We start from the raw sequence: 20,632 nt of genomic DNA on the forward strand, positions 1-20,632 counted from the left end.
ATGTGTCAGAGCTGTGTGTAGTTGACTATGCAAACAATTTGGGATTTTCAACACATGAATGTTTCTTATAAAAAGAAGAAGTGATGCAGTCAGTCTCTCCCCAACTCCTAGCCAAGAGAGACTGTATTTATATCAGCCCTCTGATTACAAAGAAGAGCAAGACGTGCTTCTCTGTTCTGGGCCAGCTGCAGCTTAACTAGGTCCTTCCGAAATCTAAATCAAATCAAATATTACTGGTCACATACACACATACGCTGATGTTATTGCGGGTGTAGCGAAATGCTTGTAAATGCTCGAATTCCTTGCAACACTCCACGTGAATGGACAATAATCAAGACAAGACTAAACTAAACTAGAGCCTGCAGGACGTGCTTTTGGGAGTATTGTGTCAAGAAAACAGAGCATATCTTTATTACGCACAGACCTCTCCCCATCTTTACAACCATTGAATCTATATGTTTTGACCATGACCATTTACAATTTAATTAAGGTACCGCCAAGTAATTTAGTCTCTTCAACTTGTTCCACAGCCACACCATTCATTTCCAGATTCAGCTGAGGTCTAGAATTTAGGGAATGATTGTACCAAATACAATGCTCTTAGTTTTAGAGATGTTCAGGACCAGTTTATTCCCTGTTTATTCTCTGTCTTTGGTCAGTTAGGATCACCACTTTATTTTATGAATGTGAAATGTCAGAATAATAGTGGAGTTTTTTTTATTTCATCACATTCCCAGTGGGTCAGAAGTTTACATACACTCAATTTGTATTTGGTAGCATTGCCTTTACATTGTTTAACTTGGGTCAAACATTTTGGGTATCCTTCCACAAGAGTCAGGTTTGTAGGCCTCCTTTCTCGCACACGCTTTTCAGTTCTGCCCACACATTTTCTACAGGATTGAGGTCAGGGCTTTGTGATAGCCACTCCAATACCTTCACTTTGTTGTCCTTAAGCCATTTTTCCACATCTTTGGAAGTATGCTTGGGGTCATCGTCCATTTGGAAGACCCATTTGCGACCAAGCTTTAAGGGAGCACCCCCCCACTGATGTCTTGAGATGTTGCTTCAATATAGCCACATAATTTTCCATCGTCATGATGCCATCCAATACTGTGGATATAGATACTTTTGTACCTGTTTCCTCCAGCATATTCACAAGTTCCTTTGCTGTTGTTCTGGGATTGTTTTGCACTTTTCACACTTTTCTCTAGGAGACAAAACACGTCTCCTTCCTGAGCGTTACGATGGCTGCGTGGTCCCATGGTGTTTTTACTTGCGTACTATTGTTTGTACAGATGAACATGGTACCTTCAGGCATTTGGACATTGCTCCCAAGGATGAACCAGACTTGTGGAGGTCTACCATTTTTGTCTGAGGTCTTGGCTGATTTATTTTTATTTTCCCATGATGTCAAGCAAAGAGGCACCGAGTTTGAAGGCAGACCTTGAAATACAACCACAGGTACACCTCCAATTGACTCAAATGATGTAAAGCAGCCTATGGAAGAATTTGAACATTTTCAGCCTCCTGGTATTGTGTACAGATCCTTGCGACATGGGGCCATGCATTATCATTATCCCAGTCTGCTGTTCCCACATGCTTCATGAGGGCCACCATTGCTCCTGTTCCCAAGAAAGCTAAGGTAACTGAGCTAAACGACTACCGCCCCGTAGCACTCACTTCCGTCATCATGAAGTGCTTTGAGAGACTAGTCAAGGACCATATCATCTCCACCCTACCTGACACCCTTGACCCACTCCAATTTGCTTACCGCCCCAATAGGTCCACAGACGACGCAATCGCAACCACACTGCACACTGCCCTAAGCCATCTGGACAAGAGGAATACCTACGTGAGAATGCTGTTCATCGACTACAGCTCAGCATTTAACACCATAGTACCCTCCAAACTCATCATCAAGCTCGACCCAAACCCCGCCCTGTGCAACTGGGTACTGGACTTCCTGACGGGCCACCCCCGGGTGGTGAGGGTAGGTAACAACATCTCCACCCCGCTGATCCTGAACACTGGGGCTCCACAAGGGTGCGTTCTCAGCCCTCTCCTGTACTCCCTGTTCACCCACGACTGCGTGGCCATGCCTCCAACTCAATCATCAACTTTGCGGACGACACTACAGTAGTAGTCTTGATTACCAACAACGACGAGACGGACTACAGCGAGGAGGTGAGGGCCCTCGGAGTGTGGTGTCAGGAAAATAACCTCACACTCAATGTCAACAAAACAAAGGAGATGATAGTGGACTTCAGGAAACAGCAGAGGGAGCACCCCCCTATCCACATCGACGGGACAGTAGTGGAGAGGGTAGTAAGTTTTAAGTTCCTCGGCGTACATATTACGGACAAACTGAATTGGTCCACCCACACAGACAGTGTTGTGAAGAAGGCGCAGCAGCGCCTCTTCAATCTCAGGAGGCTGAAGAAATTCGGCTTGTCACCAAAAGCACTCACAAGCTTCTACAGATGCACAATCGAGAGCATCCTGTCGAGCTGTATCACCGCCTGGTACGGCAACTGCTCCGCCCACAACCGTAAGGCTCTCTAGAGGGGAGTGAGGTCTGCACAATGCATCACCGGGGGCAAACTACCTGCCCTCCAGGACACCTACACCACCCGATGTCGCAGAAAGGCCATAAAGATGATCAAGGACAACAACCACCCGAGCCACTGCCTGTTCACCCCGCTATCATCCAGAAGGCGAGGTCCGTACAGGTGCTTCAAAGAAGGGACCGAGAGACTGAAAAACAGTTTCTATCTCAAGGCCATCAGACTGTTAAACAGCCACTACTAACATTGAGTGGCTGCTGCCAACATACTGACTCAACTCCAGCCACTTTAATAATGGAAATTGGTGTAAAAATGTATCACTAGCCATTTTAAACAATGCCACTTAATATAATATTTACATACCCTACATTACTCATCTCATATGTATATGTATATACTGTACTCTATATCATCTACTGCATCTTTATGTAATACATGTATCACTAGCCACTTTAAACTATGCCACTTTGTTTACATACCCTACATTACTCATCTCATATGTATATATTGTACTCGATACCATCTACTGTATCTTGCCTATGCTGTTCTGTACCATCACTCATTCATATATCCTTATGTACATATTCTTTATCCCCTTACACTGTGTATAAGACAGTAGTTTTGTCATTGTTAGTTAGATTACTCGTTGGTTATTACTGAATTGTCGAAACTAGAAGCACAAGCATTTCGCTACACTCGCATTAGCATCTGCTAACCATGTGTATGTGACCATTAACATCTGCTAACCATGTGTATGTGACCATTAACATCTGCTAACCATGTGTATGTGACCATTAACATCTGCTAACCATGTGTATGTGACCATTAACATCTGCTAACCATGTGTATGTGACCATTAACATCTGCTAACCATGTGTATGTGACCATTAACATCTGCTAACCATGTGTATGTGACAAATAACATCTGCTAACCATGTGTATGTGACCATTAACATCTGCTAACCATGTGTATGTGACCATTAACATCTGCTAACCATGTGTATGTGACCATTAACATCTGCTAACCATGTGTATGTGACCAATAACATCTGCTAACCATGTGTATGTGACCGTTAACATCTGCTAACCATGTGTATGTGACCATTAACATCTGCTAACCATGTGTATGTGACCATTGACATCTGCTAACCATGTGTATGTGACCATTAACATCTGCTAACCATGTGTATGTGACCATTAACATCTGCTAACCATGTGTATGTGACAAATAACATCTGCTAACCATGTGTATGTGACCATTAACATCTGCTAACCATGTGTATGTGACCATTAACATCTGCTAACCATGTGTATGTGACCATTAACATCTGCTAACCATGTGTATGTGACAAATAACATCTGCTAACCATGTGTATGTGACCATTAACATCTGCTAACCATGTGTATGTGACCATTAACATCTGCTAACCATGTGTATGTGACATTAAATAACCATCTGACCATTAACATCTCACCATGTGTATGTGACCATTAACATCTGCTAACCATGTGTATGTGACCATGTGACATCTGCTAACCATGTGTATGTGACCATTAACATCTGCTAACCATGTGTATGTGACCATTAACATCTGCTAACCATGTGTATGTGACCATTAACATCTGCTAACCATGTGTATGTGACCATTAACATCTGCTAACCATGTGTATGTGACCATTAACATCTGCTAACCATGTGTATGTGACCATTAACATCTGCTAACCATGTGTATGTGACCATTAACATCTGCTAACTATGTGTATGTGACAAATAACATCTGCTAACCATGTGTATGTGACCATTAACATCTGCTAACCATGTGTATGTGACAAATAACATCTGCTCACCATGTGTATGTGACCATTAACATCTGCTAACCATGTGTATGTGACCATTGACATCTGCTAACCATGTGTATGTGACCATTAACATCTGCTAACCATGTGTATGTGACCATTAACATCTGCTAACCATGTGTATGTGACCATTGACATCTGCTAACCATGTGTATGTGACCATTAACATCTGCTAACCATGTGTATGTGACAAATAACATCTGCTAACCATGTGTATGTGACCATTAACATCTGCTAACCATGTGTATGTGACAAATAACATCTGCTCACCATGTGTATGTGACCATTAACATCTGCTAACCATGTGTATGTGACCATTGACATCTGCTAACCATGTGTATGTGACCATTAACATCTGCTAACCATGTGTATGTGACCATTAACATCTGCTAACCATGTGTATGTGACCATTAACATCTGCTAACCATGTGTATGTGACCATTAACATCTGCTAACCATGTGTATGTGACCATTAACATCTGCTAACCATGTGTATGTGACCATTAACATCTGCTAACCATGTGTATGTGACCATTAACATCTGCTAACCATGTGTATGTGACCATTAACATCTGCTAACCATGTGTATGTGACCATTAACATCTGCTAACCATGTGTATGTGACCATTAACATCTGCTAACCATGTGTATGTGACCATTAACATCTGCTAACCATGTGTATGTGACCATTAACATCTGCTAACCATGTGTATGTGACAAATAACATCTGATTTTGAAACATGAAGTGAATGGCACAACAATGGGCCTCAGAATCTTGTCACAACATCTCTGTGCATTCAAATTGCTATTGATAAAATACAATTGTGTTCGTTGTCCGTAGTTTATGCTTGTCCATACCATAACCCCACCGCCACCATGGGCCTCACAGTGTCTGCCATCTGCCCGGTACAGTTGAAACCAGGATTCATCTGTGAAGTGGCCAAAGAAGGTGAGCATTTGCCCACTGAAGTCGGTTATGACGCCAAACTTCAGTCAGGTCGAGACCCTGGTGAGCACGACGAGCACGCAGATGACCTTCCCTGAGATGGTTTCTGACAGTTTCATCAGCTGTCTGGGTGGCTGGACTTAGACGACCACACAAGTGAAGGAGCCTGATGTGGAGGTCCTGGGCTGGAGTGGTTACACGTGGTCGGCGGTCGGTCTCTCACTATTCTAATCTCTCAAAGTGCACCAAATGCATTTAGCTGCTGAAATTCATTTTTTACCCCAGGGGAGAATGCCCCCAGACCACCTACCAGCTTTGGGCTAAGCCTCCAATTGTCTTCAAATCCTAGAAACGTCACTTCCTAAAGGCATTTTCCCAAAGCCATCTCCCGCAGTAATGGTCCTGTTGTTGAAATAGACAGACAAATAGTTCGAAAATAAACAACAACGGGAAAAAGGGATGGAGGAAGCGAGGAGAGCACCCGCCAGTTTATAGGACCAGGCGCGCAGCTGATTTCTGGTCCCTTATAGAAGGATGTGTGTGCACGTAGCCGAGTGGGCGGTTTCACTTCGATTGTCAATCTTTTATCGCTTCTCTGTGTGTCACCAACGCTGTACCCTTTTCTCCACACTGCACCATCAACGACGTCGAGGGACCATAGGGGAGCACACAGCGACGCAGGGGAACTGAAATGTAAACGGGAAACGATTGATCATAACCCTCGGACTTGTCAGCCTTTCATTTCCAGCGGTGTCGCCGTGAGACAGCAGAAACATATGGCTCCCTGAAATAGCTGCTGCGGACCATATTGAACTGCAATTGATTCACGCCAGAGGGTCAATAGTGTTATAAGATAAAAGCCGGAAAGCTTTCACTCGTGACTATAGTTTCTATGAAATATATGTTATTTTTATACCGGTGTTTTTGTACGCTTTCGGTGATCCAGCGCAGCTCCCCAGTCTAACACCCATAATAACAAGACTCGGTTTAGCGGGTTGCTTGCTCGGCGATAAATTAAATTAGATGAATAATTCACTCAGAGGATAGAGGAGTGCGTCGTTTAGCCCAGTCACTCTTCATCGGCGCCCGTTCGTCCCAGTTTGCCTCGGGATTGGGTCTCTTCGCCACCGGGAGTTCCCCTACCTCGGCTCGGTCTCGTCGTTGTTCTTCCCGGTGACCTGCAGAAGAGCGAGCTCGCGCTCCTCGCTAACAGATCATGTCGGCGGAGTCTGTGTTGATCCCGGACGACCGGGCATTCAGCAACTTCAAGGAGGAGTGCGGGAGCGAGGAGGGCTGGAGTCTGACCTACAACAAAACTGGCATGACGGTGTGGACCCAGACTATAGGAGGAGACGAGGAGAAGTCACTCCACAAGATTAAGGTGAGAACAGGGTAGGCCGGTAAACAGCTGAATATAATGTGTGTAAAGCAGAGGGAACCATACCGGCTACCTTGGTCACACAGTCCCATAGTAGGAAGTATAAAATTGCCTAAATTCAAACCCTTGCGTAATATTACTCAAAGGAGGGCAAGGAAGTGTTATTTACAGGAAGAAAGGACAGAATTAGATCAGGGCCGAGGTCAGGTGTGTGTTGTAGGTGCCAGCGTGTGTGTATCCGGGTCTGTGGCAGGATAGCCGGCAAACAGGTGTTCACATAGAGTTGTTTGATGAAGGGAGGAGGGGGAGAGGGAAACAGAAGGTCAAACAGGATGTGTGTGGACTATATACGTGTTTATTCATCTCTGACATCACACTCGAGGAGCAGGCTACTGTGAACTCAAACAGGTGTGTGTGTGTGTGTGTGTGTGTGTGTGTGTGTGTGTCTCGGTGTGTCTCGGTGTGTGTGGTGTGTCTGTGTGATGTAAGAAGCTGCAGGTAGTCTGTTCTGCTACCTGTGTGTGTGTGTGTGTGTGTGTGTGTGTGTGTGTGTGTGTGTGTGATGTAAGAAGCTGCAGGTAGTCTGTTCTGCTACCTGTGAGTGTGGGCTACTGAATGGCAGGTACCTTAACTGACACACACATTTTTGCCAGACATGACGGTCAGAGAAGGGATCCTATGATGGGTCTGGTAGGTAGGCAGTAAGCCTGTTATATGAGCTGTCATCTATCTGTCTCTGAAGTGTCCGTTGGCCTGATTTGCGTAATGCCACGGAGTGTTTAATGTGTGCTTAAGGAGAGGCCTTCTCTCTCTGCACTCATGCCTGTGTGTGTGTGGTGCTCCGTTTGTGTGCAGAGGTAATCTCTCTGTGTATTCATACAGGACGGCTGGACCTTCTCATAATAGCTCCACACACATACAGAGGGAGGACAGCAGTCTGCTTACCACACATAGCAGGATGCACACACTGATTGGGAGTCTCCCTCAAACCGTTACATCCTTGTGTGTCTCTCTCTAAACTCATATGTAAATGTGTGTGTTGTGTGTGTGTCTCTCTCAACTCGTATGTAAATGTGTGTATTGTGTGTGTCTCTCTCTCAACTCGTATGTAAATGTGTGTGTTGTGTGTGTGTCTCTCTCAACTCGTATGTAAATGTGTGTGTTGTGTGTGTCCGTGCTCAGGAGGCATTGATGGAGGCTCTTCTATTTATAGACTGAAATAAAAGCATGGATGCTCTCCCAGCTGATGAACATAGAAAGTGTGTGAGAGAAAGAGAGATCCAGGCTGTTGTAGTGTTCTCCTCTGAGTGCCCACAGTAGTGAAGAACAGGGGCATGTAAAGTGCAGAGGCATTGAAACCCCAAGACGGAGGGGGAGGTTGGGGGAGAGGTCTTTGTCTTCATCATCATTAGCAGAATAATTATCATCATCATTATCATCAACAATATATCAGCCTGTAACCATTAGTCAGCAATATCATCAGCATCTCTATTAAACTCCCATCATCATTATACTGACACACAAAGGCAGGCTGAGCTTCTGTATGTACAGTGCATTCGGTAAGTATTCAGACCCCTTGACTTTGTTGTTTTTCCCACTCACCAATCTCTACACACTACCTCATAATAACAAAGCCAAAACATTTAAACTTTTTTTTTGCGAAGGTATATAAAATACATTTAAAAAAATATAATAATGTCACGTTTACATACAGTAAGTATTCAGACTCTTTACTCAGTACTTTGTTGAAGCACCTTTGGCATTGATTACAGCCTCAAGTATTCTTGGGTATGAAGTTACAAGCTGGGCACACCTGTATTTGGGTAGTTTCTTCCATTCTTCTCTGCAGATCCTCTCAAGCTCTGTCAGGTTGGATGAGGAGTGTTTGCTGCTCTGGCTCTGGCCAGACTTGTCCCGAAGCCACTCCTGTGTTGTCCTGGCTGTGTGCTTCGGGTTGTTGTCCTGTTGCAAGGTGAACCTTCACCCCAGTCTGAGATCCTGAGTGCTTTGGAGCAGGTTTTCATCAAGGATCTCTCTTTACTTTGCTCCGTTCAGCTTTCCCTCAATCCTGACTAGTAATCCAGTCCCTGGCACTGAAAAACATCCCCACAGCATGATGCTGCCACCACCATGCTTCACCGTAGGGGTGGTGCCAGGTTTCCTCCAGACGAGACGCTTGACATTCAGGACAAAGAGTTCAATCTTGGTTTCATCAGACCAGAGAATCTTGTTTCTCATGGTCTGAGAGTCCTTTAGGTGCTTTTTGGGAAACTCCAAGCGAGCTGTCATGTGCCTTTTACTGAGGAGTGGCTTCCATTTGGTCACTCTACCATAAAGTAGAGGAACCTCGGAGCTCTGTCAGCGGGACCATCGGGTTCTTGGTCTCCTCCCTGACCAAGGCCCTTCTCCCCCGATTACTCAGTTTGTCCAGGCGGCCAGCTCTAGGAGGAGTCTTGGTGGTTCTTGGTCTCCTCCCTGACCAAGGCCCTTCTCCCCCGATTACTCAGTTTGTCCAGGCGGCCAGCTCTAGGAGGAGTCTTGGTGGTTCTTGGTCTCCTCCCTGACCAAGGCCCTTCTCCCCGATTACTCAGTTTGTCCAGGCGGCCAGCTCTAGGATGAGTCTTGGTGGTTCTTGGTCTCCTGCCTGACCAAGGCCCTTCTCCCCCGATTACTCAGTTTGTCCAGGCGGCCAGCTCTAGGGGGAGTCTTGGTGGTTCTTGGTCTCCTCCCTGACCAAGGCCCTAATCCCCAGATTACTCAGTTTGTCCAGGCGGCCAGCTCTAGGAGGAGTCTTGGTGGTTCTTGGTCTCCTCCCTGACCAAGGCCCTTCTCCCCGATTACTCAGTTTGTCCAGGCGGCCAGCTCTAGGAGGAGTCTTGGTGGTTCTTGGTCTCCTCCCTGATCAAGGCCCTTCTCCCCCGATTACTCAGTTTGTCCAGGCGGCCAGCTCTAGGAGGAGTCTTGGTGGTTCTTGGTCTCCTCCCTGACCAAGGCCCTTCTCCCCGATTACTCAGTTTGTCCAGGCGGCCAGCTCTAGGAGGAGTCTTGGTGGTTCTTGGTCTCCTCCTGACCAAGGCCCTTCTCCCCCGATTACTCAGTTTGTCCAGGCGGCCAGCTCTAGGAGGAGTCTTGGTGGTTCTTGGTCTCCTCCCTGACCAAGGCCCTCTCCCCCGATTACTCAGTTTGTCCAGGCGGCCAGCTCTAGGAGGAGTCTTGGTGGTTCTTGGTCTCCTCCCTGACCAAGGCCCTTCTCCCCGATTACTCAGTTTGTCCAGGCGGCCAGCTCTAGGAGGAGTCTTGGTGGTTCTTGGTCTCCTCCCTGACCAAGGCCCTTCTCCCCCGATTACTCAGTTTGTCCAGGCGGCCAGCTCTAGGAGGAGTCTTGGTGGTTCTTGGTCTCCTCCCTGACCAAGGCCCTTCTCCCCCGATTACTCAGTTTGTCCAGGCGGCCAGCTCTAGGGGAGTCTTGGTGGTTCTTGGTCTCCTCCCTGACCAAGGCCCTAATCCCCAGATTACTCAGTTTGTCCAGGCGGCCAGCTCTAGGAGGAGTCTTGGTGGTTCTTGGTCTCCTCCCTGACCAAGGCCCTTCTCCCCGATTACTCAGTTTGTCCAGGCGGCCAGCTCTAGGGGAGTCTTGGTGGTTCTTGGTCTCCTCCCTGACCAAGGCCCTAATCCCCAGATTACTCAGTTTGTCCAGGCGGCTAGCTCTAGGAGGAGTCTTGGTGGTTCTTGGTCTCCTCCCTGACCAAGGCCCTTCTCCCCCGATTACTCAGTTTGTCCAGGCGGCCAGCTCTAGGAGGAGTCTTGGTGGTTCTTGGTCTCCTCCTGACCAAGGCCCTTCTCCCCGATTACTCAGTTTGTCCAGGCGGCCAGCTCTAGGAGGAGTCTTGGTGGTTCTTGGTCTCCTCCCTGACCAAGGCCCTTCTCCCCCGATTACTCAGTTTGTCCAGGCGGCCAGCTCTAGGAGGAGTCTTGGTGGTTCTTGGTCTCCTCCCTGACCAAGGCCCTTCTCCCCCGATTACTCAGTTTGTCCAGGCGGCCAGCTCTAGGAGGAGTCTTGGTGGTTCTTGGTCTCCTCCCTGACCAAGGCCCTTCTCCCCCGATTACTCAGTTTGTCCAGGCGGCCAGCTCTAGGAGGAGTCTTGGTGGTTCTTGGTCTCCTCCTGACCAAGGCCCTTCTCCCCGATTACTCAGTTTGTCCAGGCGGCCAGCTCTAGGAGGAGTCTTGGTGGTTCTTGGTCTCCTCCCTGACCAAGGCCCTTCTCCCCGATTACTCAGTTTGTCCAGGCGGCCAGCTCTAGGAGGAGTCTTGGTGGTTCTTGGTCTCCTCCTGACCAAGGCCCTTCTCCCCCGATTACTCAGTTTGTCCAGGCGGCCAGCTCTAGGAGGAGTCTTGGTGGTTCTTGGTCTCCTCCCTGACCAAGGCCCTTCTCCCCCGATTACTCAGTTTGTCCAGGCGGCCAGCTCTAGGAGGAGTCTTGGTGGTTCTTGGTCTCCTCCCTGACCAAGGCCCTTCTCCCCGATTACTCAGTTTGTCCAGGCGGCCAGCTCTAGGAGGAGTCTTGGTGGTTCTTGGTCTCCTCCCTGACCAAGGCCCTTCTCCCCCGATTACTCAGTTTGTCCAGGCGGCCAGCTCTAGGAGGAGTCTTGGTGGTTCTTGGTCTCCTCCCTGACCAAGGCCCTTCTCCCCCGATTACTCAGTTTGTCCAGGCGGCCAGCTCTAGGAGGAGTCTTGGTGGTTCTTGGTCTCCTCCCTGACCAAGGCCCTTCTCCCCGATTACTCAGTTTGTCCAGGCGGCCAGCCAGGCGGCCAGCTCTAGGAGGAGTCTTGGTGGTTCTTGGTCTCCTCCCTGACCAAGGCCCTTCTCCCCCGATTACTCAGTTTGTCCAGGCGGCCAGCTCTAGGAGGAGTCTTGGTGGTTCTTGGTCTCCTCCCTGACCAAGGCCCTTCTCCCCAGATTACTCAGTTTGTCCAGGCGGCCAGCTCTAGGAGGAGTCTTGGTGGTTCTTGGTCTCCTCCCTGACCAAGGCCCTTCTCCCCCGATTACTCAGTTTGTCCAGGCGGCCAGCTCTAGGAGGAGTCTTGGTGGTTCTTGGTCTCCTCCCTGACCAAGGCCCTTCTCCCCGATTACTCAGTTTGTCCAGGCGGCCAGCTCTAGGAGGAGTCTTGGTGGTTCTTGGTCTCCTCCCTGACCAAGGCCCTTCTCCCCGATTACTCAGTTTGTCCAGGCGGCCAGCTCTAGGAGGAGTCTTGGTGGTTCTTGGTCTCCTCCCTGACCAAGGCCCTTCTCCCCCGATTACTCAGTTTGTCCAGGCGGCCAGCTCTAGGAGGAGTCTTGGTGGTTCTTGGTCTCCTCCCTGACCAAGGCCCTTCTCCCCCGATTACTCAGTTTGTCCAGGCGGCCAGCTCTAGGAGGAGTCTTGGTGGTTCTTGGTCTCCTCCCTGACCAAGGCCCTTCTCCCCCGATTACTCAGTTTGTCCAGGCGGCCAGCTCTAGGAGGAGTCTTGGTGGTTCTTGGTCTCCTCCCTGACCAAGGCCCTTCTCCCCCGATTACTCAGTTTGTCCAGGCGGCCAGCTCTAGGAGGAGTCTTGGTGGTTCTTGGTCTCCTCCCTGACCAAGGCCCTTCTCCCCCGATTACTCAGTTTGTCCAGGCGGCCAGCTCTAGGAGGAGTCTTGGTGGTTCTTGGTCTCCTCCCTGACCAAGGCCCTTCTCCCCGATTACTCAGTTTGTCCAGGCGGCCAGCTCTAGGAGGAGTCTTGGTGGTTCTTGGTCTCCTCCCTGACCAAGGCCCTTCTCCCCCGATTACTCAGTTTGTCCAGGCGGCCAGCTCTAGGAGGAGTCTTGGTGGTTCTTGGTCACCTCCCTGACCAAGGCCCTTCTCCCCGATTACTCAGTTTGTCCAGGCGGCCAGCTCTAGGAGGAGTCTTGGTGGTTCTTGGTCACCTCCCTGACCAAGGCCCTTCTCCCCGATTACTCAGTTTGTCCAGGCGGCCAGCTCTAGGGGGAGTCTTGGTGGTTCTTGGTCTCCTCCCTGACCAAGGCCCTTCTCCCCCGATTACTCAGTTTGTCCAGGCGGCCAGCTCTAGGAGGAGTCTTGGTGGTTCTTGGTCTCCTCCCTGACCAAGGCCCTTCTCCCCCGATTACTCAGTTTGTCCAGGCGGCCAGCTCTAGGAAAAGTCTTGGCGGTTCCAAACTTCTTCCGTTTAAGAATGATGGAGGCAACTGTGTTCTTGGACCTTCTATCTGTGTCTCTACACAATCCTGTCTCGGAGCTCTATGAACAACTCCTTCCACCTCTCGGTTTGGTTTCTGCTCTGTCAACTGTGGGGCCTTATTTTAATAAAGGTGTGTGCTTTTCCAATTCATGTCCAATCAACAAGGTATTTCTGTTTTTTATTTTAATAAATGAGTAAATCTTCTAAAAACCTGTTTTCACTTTGTCGTTATGGGGGATTGTGTGTAGATTGATGAGGACAGGTTTTTTATGTAAATCCATTTTAGAATGAGGCTGTAACGTAACAAAATGTGGTAAAATTCAATGGTTCTGAATACTTTCTGAAATGCCCTGTATGTGGCTGGTTTAACAAGCTGTCAGACTGACTGTTTGGACCTTCTCCAGCCCACACACACTCTGACATGCCCTGTATGTGGCTGGTTTAACAAGCTGTCAGACTGCCGGGGACTGTCTGGACCTTCTCCAGCCCACACACACCCTGAGGACTGAGGGGAAACCCTGTTCACTGATGGTATACAGATACACACTCATCCCCTCTCATCCTTCTCTTCCACATTCGTCTACCCATGTCCAGCAGAACACATGAGCTTTGACAGGCCTGGGAGAGGGGAGGGGGAGAGTAGAGTGGGGGAGCAAGGGAGAAGGAGGGATGTTTGATTAAACACAGCAGCGGACTGTAGTGCAGTCTGATGCAGGGGGAAGGGTGTGTGTATAATGTTTGAGGTTAGAGGTTGTGTATCATGTGACTGTGAGCATCTACTGTCTGGTCCACAGGACCACATGCATACATACATACATACATACATACATACATACATACATACATACACACGTATACTGCCAACATTGACCACTCGCACATGCGATTTCAGTTTTACGTTTCAAACACACGCACCACAGTTTAGTCTCCGTCTCGTCTTTGCTCTCTCCTGCCCTCATCAGCAGAGGATTGTACTGAATTACTTTAATATAATTGCATTGATAGTCTTCCCCCTCCTGTTTCAGTCTGCCCTGTGGACACAATCACTTCATTATTCTCTCAACTCCATTGTGACTTAAGTCCTTAGTCCAACACACACACACACACACACACACACACACACACACACACACACACACACACAGAGTTGGGTTACTGAATCACCAGTGAAATTGCAGTAGTAACTGATAACAGGTCCTCATGACCATAGATAGTAAGCTGGATAGACTAGAGTGTAGATTTGGAGTGTAGATTTGGCTGTTGAAAGATGGGGTTCCTCATATAGTGTTCAGGGTTATCCCCATGTGGCTGTGATTGAAAGTAGTGCACTCCTCCTAGAGGTCGACCGATTATGATTTTTCACCGCCGATACCGATTATTGGAGGACCAAAAAAAGCTGATACCGATTAATCGGCCGTTTTTAAAATTTATTTATTTATTTCAATATATTTGTAATAATGACAATTACAACAATACTGAATGAACACTTTTTTATTTTAACTTAATATAATACATAAATAAAAATCTTTCGTCTCAAATAAATAATGAAACTTGTTCAATTCGATTTAAATAATGCAAAAACAAAGTGTTGGAGAAGAAAGTAAAAGTGCAATATGTGCCATGTAAAAAAGCTAACATTTTAAGTTCCTTGCTCAGAACATGAGAACATATGAAATCTGGTGGTTCCTTTTAACATGGGTTTCAATATTCCCAGGTAAGAAGTTTTAGGTTGTAGTTATTATAGGACTATTTCTCTCTATACCATTTGTATTTCATATACCTTTGACTATTAGATGTTCTAATAGGTACTTTAGTATTGCCAGCCTAATCTCGGGAGTTGATAGGCTTGAAGTCATAAAAAGCGCTGTGCTTCAAGCATTGTGAAGAGCTGCTGGTAAACGCAGGAAAGTGCTGTTTGAATGAATGCTTACGAGCCTGCTGGTGCCTACCACCGCTCAGTCAGACTGCTATATCAAATATCAAATCATAGACTTAATTATAAGATAATAAACACACAGAAATATGAGCCTTAGGTCATTAATATGGTCAAATCCGGAAACGATCATTCCGAAAACCAAACGTTTATTCTTTCAGTGAAATACGGAACCGTTCCGTATTTTATCAAACGGGTGTCAACCCTAAGTCTAAATATTGCTGTTACATTGCACAACCTTCAATGTTATGTCATAATTATGTACAATTCTGGCAAATTAATTAGTCTTTGTTAGGAAGAAATGGTCTTCACACAGTTCGCAACGAGCCAGGCGGCCCAAACTGCTGCATATACCCAGACTCTACTTGCACTGAACGCAAGAGAAGTGACACAACTTCCCTAGTTAATATTGCCTGCTAACATTAATTTCTTTTAACTAAATATGTAGGTTAAAAATATATACTTGTGTATTGATTTTAAGAAAGGCATTGATGTTTATGGTTAGGTACATTGATGTTTATGGTTAGGTACATTGGTGCAACGACAGTGCTTTTTTTCGCGAATGCGCTTCATCACCAGTTTGGCGAAGTAGGCTGTGTTTCTGTGATAAATTAACAGGCACTGCATTCATTATTTGCAACAGAGGACAAGCTAGTTAAACTAGTAATATTATCAACCACGTGTATTTAACTAGTGATTGTTAAGATTTAATGTTTTTTTTACAAGATAAGTTTAATGCTAGCTAACAACTTACCTTCGCTCCTTGCTGCACTCGTATAACAGGTGGTCAGCCTGCCACGCAGTTTCCTCGTGGAGTGAAATTGGCCCTAATTACCGATTGTTATGAACTTGAAATCGGCCCTAATTAATCGCCCATGCTTATTTAATCGGTCGACCTCTAGGTTCTCCCCTCCCCCATCTTCTGTCTGTTGTTGTGGTGTGGAGTCTTCCCTTGGCTGAGGTAACCATGGAGATGGCGTTACTGTAGGGCAGTTTTGCAGAACTCTGTTGTGTGTGGGCGCGCGCACGTTCTCATTTTTTAAGAGCCTGACATTGGCATAATTCTGTGCCAACGGTTTTACTATTAAACATTCACCCCCACACACAAACAAGCTCTCTCCTCTCCCTTCTCTCTACTCTCTCCTCTCCCTTCTCTCTACTTACTCTCTCCTCTCCCTTCTCTCTACTTACTCTCTCCTCTCCCTTCTCTCTACTTACTCTCTCCTCTCCCTTCTCTCTACTTACTCTCTCCTCTCCCTTCTCTCTACTTACTCTCTCCTCTCCCTTCTCTCTACTTACTCTCTCCTCTCCCTTCTCTCTACTTACTCTCTCCTCTCCCTTCTCTCTACTTACTCTCTCCTCTCCCTTCTCTCTACTCTCTCCTCTCCCTTCTCTCTACTTACTCTCTCCTCTCCCTTCTCTCTACTTACTCTCTCCTCTCCCTTCTCTCTACTTACTCTCTCCTCTCCCTTCTCTCTACTTACTCTCTCCTCTCCCTTCTCTCTACTTACTCTCTCCTCTCCCTTCTCTCTACTTACTCTCTCCTCTCCCTTCTCTCTACTTACTCTCTTCTCCCTTCTCTCTACTTACTCTCTCTTCTCCCCTTCTCTCTACTTACTCTCTCTTCTCCCCTTCTCTCTACTTACTCTCTCTTCTCCCCTTCTCTCTACTTACTCTCTCTTCTCCCCTTCTCTCTACTTACTCTCTCTTCTCCCCCTCCCTCTACTTACTCTCTCTTCTCCCTCCCTTCCTTCTCTCCTCTCCTCTCTGTCTCCTCTCCATTTTGATATTTGAAAATTCTTATGACCCCAACCATTTTGTAATTAACAGCCAATGTTTACTCTCTTAATTGGGGCTATTGCAGTCAATTGAAAAACATTCTAACAGTATTTCTGATTGTTTTCTCAACTCAACTGCCTTGCTCAGGAGCAGAACGACAGATTTTTACCTTGTCGGCTCTGGGATTTGATCCAGAAACATTTTGGTTATGAGCCCAACGCTCTAACCACGAGGCTACATGCCGCCCCAGGTGTGAGTTTCTGTGCCTCTGCCTCCCCACATATTGTTTTCACTATATCAATTGTGGCCGGTAATATCAAAGTCTCGTCAATAGTGTGGTTTCATAGCGTAAAGGGCTTAGCCATTCTCCGTGGGAATGATTCAAGTGCAACGGTCACGTGCGGCTTTTTCCCACCATCTAAGGGCTCTCTCTAGTTGAATTTTAACTTTTAGATTTATATGATTTTCACTTAGATTTTTAAGGTTAACCACATTTACAAGGATTTTGAAATACAAAGGCAATATTATAATCAATTAGTGTGTGTGTGTATGTATGTATGTATGTGTGTATATATATATATATATATATATATATATATATATATATATATATACTGAACAAAAATATAAATGCAACAATTTCAACAATGTTACTGAGTTACAGTTCATATAAGGAAATCAGTCAATTGAAATAAATTCATTAGGCCCTAATCTATGGATTTCACATGACTAGGCAGGGGCGCAGCCATGGGTGGGCCTGGGAGGGCATAGGACCACCCACTGGGGAGCCAGGCCCATCCACTGGGGAGCCAGGCCCATCCACTGGGGAGCCAGGCCCATCCACTGGGGAGCCAGGCCCATCCACTGGGGAGCCAGGACCACCCACTGGGGAGCCAGGCCCACCCACTGGGGAGCCAGGACCACCCACTGGGGAGCCAGGCCCACCCACTGGGGAGCCAGGCCCACCCACTGGGGAGCCAGGCCCATCCACTGGGGAGCCAGGCCCATCCACTGGGGAGCCAGGCCCATCCACTGGGGAGCCAGGCCCATCCACTGGGGAGCCAGGCCCACCCACTGGGGAGCCAGGCCCACCCACTGGGGAGCCAGGACAGTCAATCAGAATGAGGATTTTCCCCACAAAAGGGCTTTATTACAGACAAATACTCCTCGGTTTCATCGTCTGCCTGGGTGGCTGGTCTCAAACGGTCCCGCAGATGAAGAAGCCGGATGTGGAGGTCCTGGGCTGATGTGGTTATCCGTGGCCGGTTGTGAGGCCGGTTGGACAGACTGCCAAATTCTCTAAAATGACATTGGAGGCAGCTTATGGTAGGGAAATGAACATTAAATTCTCTAGCAAAATCTCTGATGGTCTTTCCTGCAGTCAGTATGCCAATTGCACTCTCCCTCAACTTGAGACACCTGTGGCATTGTGTTGTGTGACAAAACTGCACATTTTAAGCTGGCCCTTTATTGCCACCAGCACAAGAAGCGTTTTGTGCGTGTGGAACATTTCTGCAATCTTTTATTTCCTCTCATTTTACATGAGACCAACACTCACATATTGCTTTTATATTTGTATATTTTTTTATATATTTTTTTAAATTCAGGATTTTGGAAATTCTACCACGACCCCATTTTGATAACACATGGGGTCGCAACCCCTAGTTTGGGAACCGCTGCTCTACCCTCTCTTCTCTCTGCCCTCCCAAGCCACATGCTTAAGGAAGGTTCTAACACTGTCCCTCATGTAGCTGTGTGTTAGTCCTCTGTAAAATGTTAGTTATTTACAGTTTAGGTGCTGTAGGCTAGAGACACATCTGTATCTACTGGCCACATCTGTATCTACTGACCACATCTGTATCTACTGACCACATCTGTATCTACTGGCCACATCTGTATCTACTGGCCACATCTGTATCTACTGGCCACATCTGTATCTACTGGCCACAACTGTATCTACTGGCCACATCTGTATCTACTGGCCACATCTGTATCTACTGGCCACATCTGTATCTACTGGCCACATCTGTATCTACTGGCCACATCTGTATCTACTGGCCACATCTGTATCTACTGGCCACATCTGTATCTACTGGCCACATCTGTATCTACTGGCCACATCTGTATCTACTGGTCACAACTGGCCACATCTGTATCTACTGGTCACAACTGGCCACATCTGTATCTACTGGTCACATCTGTATCTACTGGCCACATCTGTATCTACTGGCTACATCTGTATCTACTGGCCCATCTCTTCATGTAAAAACACACACAGTAGTGGAGGGGATTTGTCATCCGGGTGGTGTCAGCTGTGTATTAAGGAGAGCAGGAGTTAGGTAGTGTATTTAGTGTATGCACAGTATTTTATTTTAGTGTCTGTTTGGTCGACTAATGGTTGTGTGTTTCTCCTGCAGTGTCGGATGGCGTGTAAAGACGTGCCGGCTGAGACCATGTATGATGTCCTTCATGACATCGAGTACCGGAGGAAATGGGACGCAAACGTCATCGAAACCTTCGATATCGGAAAACTCACTGTTAACGCAGACGTGGGCTACTACTCCTGTACGACACATCCATACACACACACACACGCACACACACACACCCACGTTCTTGGCGCTGTGTGTGTCTGTATGTTAATGAGGCTCCTCCTCGTCTGTGTCTAGGGAAGTGTCCCAAGCCGCTGAGGAACCGTGACGTCATCACGCTGCGCTCCTGGCTGCCCATGGGCAGTGATTACATCATCATCAACTACTCTGTCAAACATGCCGTAAGTATAAACATGTACAGGGATAGAATCCTGGTCCAGAACCCTGTAGTATACCACCTGGCCCATGGCTCTCCAACCCTGTTCCTGTACTCTACCACCTGGCCCATGGCTCTCCAACCCTGTTCCTGTACTCTACCACCTGGCCCATGGCTCTCCAACCCTGTTCCTGTACTCTACCACCTGGCCCATGGCTCTCCAACCCTGTTCCTGTACTCTACCACCTGGCCCATGGCTCTCCAACCCTGTTCCTGTACTCTACCACCTGGCCCATGGCTCTCCAACCCTGTTCCTGTACTCTACCACCTGGCCCATGGCTCACCAACCCTTTTCCTGTAGAACTACCCCTCTATAGGTTCACTCCAACCCCAGTTGCAACCAACCTGATTCAGCTTATCAAGCAGCTAATTATTAGAATCAGTTGCCCTAGACGATGTCTCCAGGAACCAGACCAGGAGTCTGGGATAGGCTCAGTGGATAACCAGCTGGTTGTTCAACGCTCTGTAGGTAGAAACAGAAGGGAGAGAACAGACCTGCAGAATAGTTTCCCTTGACCTCAGTGGGAAACAAATGCTTCGGTAGGACTGTCCACTCTATTTAAATGAACATGTTGTAAATGGACATGTCTTGGGGTATCTATAGTAGGTGTGTGTGCGTGTGTGTGTACATAAGTACAGTTTGATAAAGGTGGGTCATGTGTGTTTACAGTAAGTGGAGTATTTACTCACTTCAGTAAGACTGTGGGTGTATTAGTTGACTTAATCCTCTGGCATTTCAATAAAGCTTTATCGGTCCGTGCCACTGCTAACGCTGGATAAAGCCTGTGTGTTGGATAGGGCAGTGGTAGCTCAGGGTTACCTCACTGCTAACGCTGGATAAAGCCTGTGTGTTGGATAGGGCAGTGGTAGCTCAGGGTTACCTCACTGCTAACGCTGGATAAAGCCTGTGTGTTGGATAGGGCAGTGGAAGCTCAGGGTTAGCTCACTGCTAATGCTGGATAAAGCCTGTGTGTTGGATAGGGCAGTGGAAGCTCAGGGTTAGCTCACTGCTAACGCTGGATAAAGCCTGTGTGTTGGATAGGGCAGTGGAAGCTCAGGGTTAGCTCACTGCTAACGCTGGATAAAGCCTGTGTGTTGGATAGGGCAGTGGTAGCTCAGGGTTACCTCACTGCTAACGCTGGATAAAG

The 20,632-nt window shown here is 47.3% G+C and overlaps 1 protein-coding gene across 1 annotated transcript in view; it reads left to right on the forward strand.

The window, feature by feature from the left end:
* Positions 1-5,884: 5,884 nt before the first annotated feature.
* Positions 5,885-20,632, forward strand: part of LOC127908784 (START domain-containing protein 10-like) — a 30,553-nt gene continuing 15,805 nt past the window's right edge. Inside the window, exons 1-3 of the mRNA XM_052468151.1 lie at positions 5,885-6,748; positions 19,094-19,241; positions 19,346-19,449. Coding sequence (XP_052324111.1) covers positions 6,584-6,748; positions 19,094-19,241; positions 19,346-19,449 — 417 coding nt within the window. The 5' untranslated portion in view covers positions 5,885-6,583. The remainder of the gene's footprint in view (positions 6,749-19,093; positions 19,242-19,345; positions 19,450-20,632) is intronic.

This window comes from Oncorhynchus keta, chromosome 18, assembly GCF_023373465.1.
Source record: "Oncorhynchus keta strain PuntledgeMale-10-30-2019 chromosome 18, Oket_V2, whole genome shotgun sequence".
Classification (NCBI taxonomy): domain Eukaryota; kingdom Metazoa; phylum Chordata; class Actinopteri; order Salmoniformes; family Salmonidae; genus Oncorhynchus; species Oncorhynchus keta.